Here is a 12,044-nt window from a genome sequence, read left to right on the forward strand (position 1 = left end):
AGTCCAAATCCTGTAATGCCTAAAGAGACTTGCCTAATAAGGAAGTAACTAGTGTGAATGCTATCAAGCTAAATACGTATAAGTAAAAGATAAATGAAAGAAAAATAGTTAGAAATATATTTTTATGAAGGCTTCTTTCCCCCAAATCTTCAACCTGTATTGTAACAAGATATAAAAATTCTAGAGAATTCTTCTAAATAATCAAATGTCTCATCAAGTAGACATTCTGCTATAAGGTTCAATGTGTATAGACCTTTAACCACTGCCACAATGAAAAACTATTAAAAAATAGAATGCATAAAGTTTTAATTCTCTATGAGAAACTCTCGTTATAAATTTTCATCCTTAACCCAACTTCTTAAAATTGGAATACTATATAAAATAAACTTTATTTTTTTATTATTTAGAAAGACTACAATGCTTTGCACATAACTTTTCCTTATATACACATGCACAAATTCTATTGCTCTTACATTACTTTTAAAAAGTTCTCCTATTAAATATGTTATTAATAAGATTGATGTTTCTAGAGCTCTCTGAAAAACTGATGCATAGGAGTCTAAATTTGTATTTCACTATAAAGTTCTACATAGTTTTAAAAAATTGTTGAAGTGAAATAAAGTTCGACTATATTACCAAATCTCAAATCGGTAATCAACATGTTTTAGGAAATGAATAATTAGTAGCAATCCCAATAATTTGTAATGAATCTGGAATTTCCCCAGTACCTGGAAAATAGCCAAAGTAATCCCCTTCAAAAAGAGAAAGTTGTCTTTTGTAATGCTGATTATGAACCACTCCCTTTCTGTTCAGGTGCTCCAGAAGCCCAATTTTCAAGTGATCATGTATGCTCACTATTTTAGTAAACCGGTAACTAGAACAGGAAAGAAAACAAACTTAATTTTTGATTACCTAAAGCCTTTGAGTTGTATAACTCATTCTGTAACTGATCAAAATGTAAAGCCCCTCACAGTCCTTTAATAAAAAGTAGCTACACCTTCAAACCAATCAATACTAAAAATAAAAACTCAACCTAAAATGAGAAAACCATTTCATTATGATTGAAAAAATATGAAGTAATCCATCGTTCAAGTAATCTTAGAATACCCACCCTCCCATTTTTTTTTCTTTTTAGATTTTAATATTAGATGGATAAAGAATTTTCATATTTGCCATGTTACTGTTTTTCAATTAGTCATGACAATAGTGAAAACATTCTAAAAAGGTACTGTATAATCCTGAAGCATTCTGTTAATACTGGAATACTGACTATAGTTGAGTAATTAAATAGATGAGACAGGAAACTGTAATAAATACTTTTACAATGAAGAACTACAAATATAAGCCTGCCCCTTCATCAAGTAGATTTAAATAATGAGGTATTTTTAAGACACCTGATATTTTATCTTTTCTGACTTTTTTCCCCTAGTAAAGGAAAATCTCATGTCAATTCTGAAGCTATGCCACCTATTTTGGGAAAGCAAAGACAATTATATAGCTTTTCCATTTGGCACTGCCATTCTCTCTTCAAGCTTTCTTTAAAGAACATATTTAAGTAAATGAGATATAAGGGGATATAACTTTCATTTTATTTTATTTTTAGTTTAAAAAACTTATTGAACTAGGTTCCCCCCACTCCCAACTAGTCAGTTAAGACTAGCATATACTCTACTTAAAACATTGGAATTTTACGGCAGCATTTTTGAACTAGACAGTAATGTTCTAGTATTTTAACATATATCATTATTATGTTATATATTAATAATATTATTATTAATACTAGAGGCCCGTTGCAGGAAGATTCCTGCAAGAACAGGGCTTCTGGCGGGCTTCTCTCCCGCCACTGCCACCCCCCCCTCCCCGGGCGCTTTTCCTGCTGCCTCTGTCCCCCACCCCCACCCCATGCTTTTCCTCCAGCCGTAGCCGCCCCCCACCCTCCACGCTTTCCCTCCTGCAGCCACTGCCCCCCCTGCGCTTTCCCTCCCACCGCCACCGCTGCCCTGCACTTTCCCTCCTGCCGCCGCCTGGTGCTTTCCCTTCCCTCCCACTGTCTCTGCCCCCCACCCCACGCTTTCCCTCCCGCAGCCGCTGCACCCCCTGCGCTTTCCCTCCCGCCACTGCTGCCCCGTGCTTTCCCTTCCGCTGCCGCCCCGCACTTTTCCGCCGCCCGCCACCCACCCCGCCCACGCTTTCCCTCTGGCAGCCACCTTGCTTTCTGCTTTCCCTCCCTCTTCCTTCTATGCTGTCTTCAGTCTCCACTCCTCCCTCCCTCAGCATATGCAAATTAACCACCATCTTTGTTGGGTTAATTTGCATACTCGCTCTGATTGGCTGTGGGTGTAGCGAAGGTACGGTCAATTAGCATTTTTCTTTTATTAGTGTAGATGGTCAATATTTTTAAAGCATGAATAAAATTAAACTTCACTTAAAGTCCTTGCTGTCACTCTTTCCTTCAAAATCTATGGAATTTCTTCTATACACACAACTTGAATTTAAAAAAAATTCCCAAGAAGTATGAGATCTAATGGAAAACATTTTCTTGGCTAGCAAAGAAATGTTAATAATTCCCTCCCCTCCTCATCTACAGAATTGAGTAAAAAGAATTCTAAGATTGTCAAAAAGACTGTTACTTGCCATGAGTAAATCTGTAACTAGAGCTATTGGTGCTAAAAGAGCCATAATTATGTAAACACCACTGATTTTTATTTATTTTATTTTTAAAATATATTTTTATTGATTTTTTTACAGAGAGGGGGAGAGGGATAGAGAGTTAGAAACATCAATGAGAGAGAAACATAATCAGCTGTCTCCTGCACACCCCCTACTGGGGATGTGCCCACAACCAAGGTACAGCCCTTGACCGGAATCGAACCTGGGACTTTTCAGTCCGCAGGCCAACGCTCTATCCACTGAGCCAAACCGGATAGGGCAAACACCATTGATTTTTATCTTAAAAGCTAAACGCAGAAATTGGATAGAACCACTTGCAATATAAGTATGAAAGCTTCTCGAATACTGACAATGATTACACAAAGGAAAATGCTATAAAGTTTCTGGTATGTGTATTTAAATGAAGTTTTAAAACTACTAGACTATAATAGCAAATGTCTAATTTCTTAAAGTAACAGGGTATTTAGTGAGGGATTTTATGTTTACACATTCACTTTATGGGAAGCATGCTAAAACCAAATGGTTCTAATAATATTAATAAACATTAGTATAAGTTATATTTATTTTTAAAAACTAAAGTTTATGAATTAAATTTTAATGTTTAGTGTCTTATCTACTACCTGATTAATAATTCAAAACTGGTTCATAGTGAAATAAATGCCAACATTTTATGCAAGCAAAATAGTTAAAGGTCAGTTTAAGAAAAACAATAATTCTTTATAATTTTGTATGTGATCAGTCCCTTGCACTTAATATTCAGTAAAGAAACAATTTTTAGTAAATAAGTATTAAGAACTGTGTGGTTTATTGATCTTTTGGTTCTTCTGCAAAGGCATACAGGAAGAAACAACAGAAAAAATTATTTAAAAATTTAACTGGTTCAACTACCAAGTCACATATTACTCTGTATCATTTCATTATCCTAGGCCCACATCCAATAAATACTTAAGGTGAGTTGAAACAGAAATTTAAAGACTGCATGTGACAGTATGAACCATGAAGGTTTCTAGTTATCTCTATCTCTATAGATAAAAGCCTAAGTAACCATTACAACAGAACGACCGGTCAACTAGTCGCTATGATGTGCACTGACCACCAGGGGGCAGACACTCAATGCAGGAATTGCCCCTGGTGGTCAGTGTGCTCCCACAGGGGGAGTGCTACTCAGCCAGAAGCCGAGCTCAGGGCGGGCGAACGCAGCTGCGGCGGCAGGAGTCTCACCTGACTCCGCAGCAGCACTACCGAGCTGCGGCAGCAGGCACAGTGGGCAGGGATGAGAGCGAGCAGTGCAGCGCCCAGCACTGGTTCTGGCTCCTTCCTGGCTGCTTGCCACTTGGTGCAAAAAAAATTTTTGCATCTAGGACCCCTTGGGGGATGTCCGACTGCTGGTTTAGGCCTGGTTTCCGCAGTCAGACATCCCCCAAGGGGTCCTAGATGTGAGAGGGTGCAGGCCAGGCTGAGGGACAACCCCCCAATGCACAAATTTCTGCATCGGGCCTCTAGTCTTTAAAATAAAAACTTTAAATTTATCTAAATAATCATCCAACATATATTTATTAAGAACAGATTATTTTAAGAATCTCCAGAACTATAGAAATAATGTCCTTAAAAAAAATTTTTTTTTCATATCATTCACAGAAGTCATTCAAGGAACTATTTGCATGGTGGGGGTATGCTTTGCCAAGCTATGATTAACATGGCAGCCTAATCTAAGTGCTACAGATCAAATACATTGGAGGGACATAAACTGTAGTATTTCTTGGACTTTATATATTGTTAGGTCTCTGACCCTTTGATTGCAAGGAGTAAATCCTATATAATAAAAGCCTAATTTGCTAAGTGTCTGGTTGTCAGTTCAACCAACCAAAGCATAATCCTATCTAATAAAGAGGGAATATGCTAATTGACCCCCATGCCGTGCAAAGATGGCGGCGCCCACAGCCAATAAGGAGGGAATATGCTAATTGACGGTCACACCCTCAAAGATGGCGTCACCCACAGCCACTAGATGGCGGCGACCAATCCCCTCAGCCCTGCTGGGGCACCTGCCTCTGGAGTCCCCAGTCTCCTCAGCCCCCCAGCTGCCCATGGCTGGCCCAAGGCACAGGCAAGCCTTGGATAGCAGCTGCCCAGCCAACGAACGAGGCACAGGCAAGCCTCAGATGGCAGCTGCCCAGCCGCCCAGGGCCATGTCTGGTAGGTTTTCCTTTTTTAAATTGAATTTACTGGAGTGACACTGGTTAATAAAATTATATAGGTTTTAGGTGTACAATTCTAAGATACATTATCTGTATATTGTATTGTGTGTTTAACACCCCAAATCAAGTCTCCTTCCATGCTAACTTTTCTAATGCAGTATATTCTCAAACCATCTATGTGAAGAAGTAAAAATTTTCACCAAATTGTCACAGATGAATCATTAGAAAAATGAAATAAAAACCATTGCCCCATGTTTATTAGATTTAGATGTAAACTTTTCCTATAAAAGTTTTGGACCACTTACTCTTAATTTCTATACTTATTTTATTGCCGACCAGCACTGTCTCATTCATAGACACACTGTGAGAAGCACTGTTCCAATGTACTTACTGAGAGTATACCAAGCATTGGGGATATAAAAGAAAACCAAAGATATCTCTACTTTCATGATTCTCACTATATAATAAGTATTTGCCAGAATAAAACAAGAGGGAACAGGAGGTGTAGGAAAGACAACTAGTGAAAAAGTGACAGTGTACACAAAGAGGTTTGAAACATAAGGAATTTCAAGGACCTTCAGTTTTGGCTAAAGAGGTAGGTAGGGTTTAGTTTGGATTTTATCCTTTAGATGATGGGAAATGGGTTTTAAGCAAGGAGATAACAATCATATTTGCATTTTAAAACAATGACTCAAAGCAGTCTACTAAATGGACTGGAAGAGGATAAACCATGGAACCAAGAATTGAGTTCTAAACGAGTATTTTAACACGTTGTAGACGATCACGAGAATTCTCGCTTCATATTACACAGTGTTTGTTACAAAGTAATATACTTTAAAAAGATATTAACTTGTAAGAACATGCAATAAAACTTCAAAATGCAAGTGAGCTTTAACATTTATGTAAAATGTTTTTGTACTCATTCAACAGAAATTTATCTGGCCACTGGGTAAAGCTAGCAATAAAACTACTGGTCTGAAATGTGTTAATAGTTCACATAAAAGATGTTCAAGTACTGAGACAGTGTACTGACAAGAGAGTGATATTTAAGAGGCAGTAGAATGCTCAGGATTTGGGCTAATAAGTCTCACGGTTTTTACTTGAGTTACTAGATGGATGGTTTACTTACAAGAGAATGTAAGAAAAGGATGAGGATTCTGGGGATATACGTTTAGTCTTGTTGAATTTGAATTGTCTATAATATATAAGCTAGGCACAATGTCTATCTAATCTATAGATATAAAAGCCTAAGTGACCATTACGATCAGACAACCGGCCAGTAGCTATGACGCACACTGACTACCAGGGGGCAGACGCTCAACGCAGAAGCTGCCCCCTGGTGGTCAGTGTACTCCCACAGCCAACCTCTTGCAAGTGGCCAACCTCCCGCGGTCCCTGACCCTGGCTGGCCGGCCCCGATTGGCCCTGATTGCTGGCCAGGCTGAGGGACCCCACCCGTGCACAAATCCTCTAGTAGTTATATATTGGAGGGACATTCAAGAGAGAGAATTATGGTTGAGACACATTTGTGATTTGTCAGTTATAAGGAGATGTTAACTTCTCAAAGATAAAGAATGCAGCAAATAGGAGGTCAAGAGTAACCTTATAAAAATCAATTCCTATAGTATGATATGATAGTGAAAATAATTACATAACAGCAGTTGATACTTTAATGCTGCTTATTATGTGCCAAGCACTTTGTAAGAACTGCATCTTAATTTAACAGATGAAAAAATTAAAAAGCTTTTAAAAAAATTTTAAAGAAATATTTTTATTACTGATATCAGAGAGGAAGGAAGAGGGGGAGAGAGACAGAAACATTAATGATGAGAGAGAATCATTGATTGGCTGCCTCCTGAACACCCCCTACTGGGGATCAAGCCCAAAACCAAATCATGTGCCCTGACTGGAACCAAACCATGACCTCCAGGATCATAGGTAGACATTCAACCACTGAACCACATTGACCCAGCAAGAAGCTTCTTATTTTTATCCAAGGTCACATAAGTTCTAAGTGGCAGAACTAGGATCTGAATCCAAGTTGTCAGTTTCCAAAAATCCATGCTTTTAAAAAAAATTTATCTTTACTGTTAAAAGTATTACAGATATTCTCCTCCCCTCTCCCCCATTGACCCCTTCTAGCTCACACTGTCCCTCTTCCACACCCCAGGCCTTCAACACACTACTAGGTCTATCGGTTAATAATGCGGATTTTGTAATCAAAGAAAACACGATTAATTTCAAGAGAAACATCAAAAGTGCTTTATTCAAAGTAATGTTCATCGCTAGCTACACATTTACCCCATCTTTCAGGTAATTTGTGCATACCGTCCCAATAAAACTTTTCTTGTTTTGAGGCAAATCATTGAGAGACCCAGTTTTCCACTTCTTCGTATGATTTAAAGTGCTGCTCAGCAAGTGCATGTGCCATCGATCAGAACAAGTGGTAATCTGAAGGAGCAAGGTCTGGTGAATATAGCGGGTGGGTTAATACCTCCCAGGCAAGACCTGTTAATGTGTCTTTAACTGGTTTTGAAGTGTGTGATGGTACATCATCATGAAACAAAATTACTTTGCCGTGTCTTCTGGCACATTCTGGTCATTTTACGATCAAAGCGTGGTTAAAATTGATTATTTGTTGTAGGTAGCGATCAGTATTAACGGTTTCACCTGGTTTTAGAAGCTCATAATACACCACACTTTCTGATCCCACCAAATGGAGAGCACTGTCTTCTTTCTGAAGCAATTTGGCCTTGCAGTGGATGTTGATGGTTGACCTAGTTCAACCCATGATTTTGTGCATTTGGGATTCTCAAAATAAATCCACTTTTCATCGCCAGTCACAATTCGATGCAAAAAAGACTTTCTTTTGTGCCGTTGAAGCAACATTTTATTGATGACTTTTTGGTTTTCCATTTGTCTTTCGTTCAGTTGATGTGGCACCCATTTTCCTTCCTTTAAAATATTTTCCATTGCTTGTAAACGATCAGGAATTGTTTGCTGAGCAACGTTTAATCATTCTGCAAGTTGTTCTTGAGTTAGACGTGCATCTTCACCCAATAATGCTTGTAATTGTTCGTCTTCAAACTTTTTTGGTTGACCTGGACGTTCTTTGTCTTTCACATCGAAATCATCACTTTTAAAGTGTTTAAACTAGCGTTCACAAGTATCTTGAGATGGAGCATGTTCACCATAAGCTTCCCGAAGTATTCAGCAGCATTTTTCTTCAAAATAAAGTAATGAATTAAAACTTCCTACAAATGCTTTTGTTGGCATGAAATTCGACATTGTTAAGTGTAAAAATATCTATGATGTTAACACCTTCAGAAAATTTGACATATGAAGTTTTGAAGTTTGTTGTCAATACAACAAAATAGCATACATATCAAATCACATATATATCAACATATGTGTAACTCCATCTATTGAAAAAAATCCGCATTATTAACTGGTACACCTAGTATATAGTCTGTGTCTATGGGTTTTGTATATATGCATATAAGTTCTGTGGTTGATCTCTTCCCACCCATCCACAAAATTCATGCTTTTAACTTTTATACTATGCTGCAGAGATAAGAACTACTGAATGAGAGATGAGAAAGGAGAAGAAGGCCCACCCTTTTCAAGGTCAAGGCTCCTCTTCATTCCACCCCTCCTATCCAGTTAAAAAAGACTTAACGCCCAACTGGTGTGGCTCAGTGGTTGAATGTTGACCCATGAACCAAGACATCACCAGCTTGATTGCCACTCAGGGCAAATTCCTGGGTTATGGGTTAAATCCCCAGTAGGGGACATGCAGAAGGCAGCCAATCAATGATATTTCTCTCTCATTGATGTTTCTATCTCTCTACTCCTCTCCCTTTCTATCTCTATTAAAACAAATAAAAACATATTTAAAAATAGAAAAATAAAGAAGACTTAACCATGTATGTATGCTGAAAGAAAGACAGTTATCAGGTGAGGCTAAACATATAGAAAAAGAAGAGGTGATTAATGGAACAAGTCTCAGGAAGATGACAGAGACACTTTTGGTATGGCAGTTAATGAGTATAAGAGGAATCTTAAAGTATACATATCTTACTATCAATAATTTTCTTATAAATAATTAGTAATATTTTTGTCAAAAATTTATTTTTAGTTTCTTTCAAAAATAGTTATTAAAAGCCTTACTGAAAGTTTATAATGCTCAGAAAAGCCCCAGGCAATTATTGAAGAACTTAGAGGCCCGGTGCACGAAGTTCATGCATGGTGTGTGTGTGTGTGTGTGTCCCTCAGCCCAACCTGAACCCTCTCCAATCTGGGACCCCTCGGGGGATGTCCGACAGACGGTTTAGGCCCGATCCCTGTGGCAGTCGGACAACCCTCTCACAATCTGGGACTGCTGGCTCCCAACCACTTGCCTGCCTGCCAGCCTGATCACCCCCTAACCACTCCCCTGCCAGCCTGATCGACGCCTAATTGCTCCCCTGCCGACCTGGTGCCTCCCCTGCTGGCCTGATTGCCCCTAACGGCCTCTGCATCAGCCCCCACCACCGTGGCTTTGTCTGGAAGGACGTCCAGATGTATGTCTGAAAGATGTTGGTCTAATTAGCACATTACCCTTTTATTAGTATAGATAACATATATGCCCCTAAAAAGTTATATTATTTTACACGCTTTAAATTATACAGTACACATTCAACCTCTTTTACCCTTTTTTCCCCTCTAAATATATCTTATTTATTTTTTTCATGAAGAGAAAGGGAGAGGAATAGAGTTAGAAACATCAATGAGAGAGAAACATCAATCAGCTGCCTCCTGCACACCCCCAAATGGGGATGTGCCCGCAACCAAGGTACATGCCCTTGACTGGAAATGAACCTGGGACCCTTCAGTCCGTAGGCCGATGCTCTATCCACTGAGCCAAACTGGTTAGGGCCCCCCCACTTTTTTTTTTTTCTTTTTAGATTACCCACATTTGTAGATATGGCATTAATTCATTTTCCATTGATTTTTAGAGAGTGGAAGCGAGAGGGATAGTGAGAGAGAAACATCAATGTAAGAAACATCCCTTCAACTGCCTTCTTTAGGAGCTCTGACCAGGGATCCAACTTGAAATCTAGGTATGTTCTCTGACCTGGAATAGAACCTGCAACCTTTCCGTGCACAGAACCATGCTCACGCTCAACCAACTATCTACTTCAGCCTGGCTGTTATACAATTTCTGGAATTTTATTTCAATTAATTCTCGCAAAGTCTGTGGTTTAGGTAATATTCAAACGCTGCTGATGAGAAAAAAACAACAACCCAACCTCTTCGCTTTGAGACATTATACTTCCCTCATTGCTGTGTTTTCCTGCCAGCCATAGAAAGGCTCTTGACAGTGGTTTCACTGGATTTTCCTCACCACAACCCTCTCCAAAGCCTCCTCTGCACTGGTACTGAGGCTGTCCTGGAGGGCAAAGAGGCTAGGTAACAGAGACAACAGGATTTGGACCATTGGAGCCACCGTATCCACCTCTCCTCTCTCAGCCTTTCACCACCATGCTGGAGAAGGTGGGGCCAGCAACTTCCAGCAGCACCAAGCTTCTGGATAGGCCAAGGTTTGGAGGGCTAGCTCTTTGAACACCCCAAGTCCTGCAGTCTCTCCCTCTCAAAAGCCGCTGTCGCCCCTGAGGTATAGGGCTGCCCCGGAAGTCCTCTGTGCACCTCCCATCCGTGGCAAACATGGCAGTGGACTCGCAATGGAACTACTATTTTTAGATACTTTTAAACACCCCAGCACTGAGGTAAGACTTCGCTTCTTGATTCTGACTCTGCTTCTGGACTGTGGGACAGAGACAAAAAATCCTTAGGCATGCTTCCCTCCTGCCGGTGGCGGCCTTAAACTCTGCACGTACACACCCCTTCCCCCAGCGGGGTGTGGGCACGTCTGTGGGAGAGCATCGGTGTCCAGGACATTTCTATGCATTATCTTAGGCTCCTGCATCTTTGGTTGAGTTGGCTGTTCTGCTTGCTTTGCTCCCCTTCTCCCTTACCCCTGTCAACTTTGGGCCTTGAAAATATCTTGGTTCTCAGGTTTAGCTCAGGTGGTGTTTGGGAGGGTCTCAGACTGCCGGTGTTTAACAGCAGTTCCAGAGACCGAGCACGTCGCGATGGCTTTGATTCCTAAATCCCTCCTCTCAGGTCCTTTTTCTAATGGGAGTTAGGTTGCCCAAATGTGACACTCATTCTGTTTAGGATTCACCCATTAGGACATGACATATTTGCACAGAATGGCTTTTGCGTGGAGGATACCTGCAAAGAAGGGAATTAGCAGTGAAAGGAACCAATGGCAGATTTGGAACCCTCAGACAGGGAACCTCGCTCACTCCCCGCATGTCTCCCTCAGCGGCCGGCCTGGGTGTGCAGGAGGCTTGGCTTCCTTCGTCGCCAGCCTCCCGTCCGCTCCGTGGCTCCAGCCGATGCTGCCATCTTTGTGGCTATGGGAGTGATGGTTAATTTGCATATTACCCTTTTATTAGATAGGATTACTTCTACTATCTCATATAAAATCACAAACACACATATATATTTATACATATAGTGGTATACATAATGAATATACATGTGTGTATGTATATTAGTGTGTATGTGTCAATAATTCAGTTTATATTTATAGCAAAATCTCTCTAAATAAAGGCCATAGACATATTTTTAATTATATACGAGGTGATTATAAAAGGAGGGTTTTCCAGTAAATCCTTCAAATTCAAATAGACATCATCATTGATGTAATTACTTTAGGAATCTATATGTTTGTTCTATTGATATTGTCATGGCTTAAAATATTTTAGGTATTTCTCTTTTTAGTGCTGGCATATATATATGAAAAAGCATCACTATGTAGCCCACAGGAGGTGCCAATATGTGTTTATTAGGTGTTTGAACACTTTTTTGCTATGGCAAAATAGATTTTTCATTAAGGATTTCTGTGATAGAAAAAGCATTACGTTATGTTATAGTTTATCTCTGGTAATTGCTATTTTCATGAGTACACCTGCAAAACATAAGTCATAATGAATAATGTTCTCTACCAAATGAAATCAAGACCCAACTGAAAAGTCTCATCTCCTTGGTTCCACATCTTCTCTTTGGCTGATCATGTGTTCTACCATACCTTATTTATTTATATGTCTACCTCATTCACTATACCAT

At 39.6% G+C, this 12,044-nt stretch overlaps 1 protein-coding gene across 7 annotated transcripts in view; it reads right to left on the reverse strand.

Annotated features, from left to right (window-relative positions):
- USP15 (ubiquitin specific peptidase 15) overlaps positions 1–12,044 on the reverse strand; it is a 123,085-nt gene that overhangs the window by 24,024 nt on the left and 87,017 nt on the right. Inside the window, exon 2 of one of the 7 annotated variants that reach the window (XM_054718914.1) lies at positions 729–874. The exons of 5 other annotated variants lie outside the window; for them this stretch is intronic. Coding sequence is in view for 1 of the 2 variants with exons in the window: in XM_054718916.1 (XP_054574891.1) it covers positions 7,988–8,092 (105 nt within the window). In the remaining variant the exon portion in view is untranslated. Of the gene's footprint in view, positions 1–728; positions 875–7,102; positions 8,093–12,044 lie in introns of those variants that run through there. One more of the 7 variants, XM_054718916.1, reaches the window with a different exon arrangement.

This window comes from Eptesicus fuscus, chromosome 7, assembly GCF_027574615.1.
Source record: "Eptesicus fuscus isolate TK198812 chromosome 7, DD_ASM_mEF_20220401, whole genome shotgun sequence".
Taxonomy (NCBI): domain Eukaryota; kingdom Metazoa; phylum Chordata; class Mammalia; order Chiroptera; family Vespertilionidae; genus Eptesicus; species Eptesicus fuscus.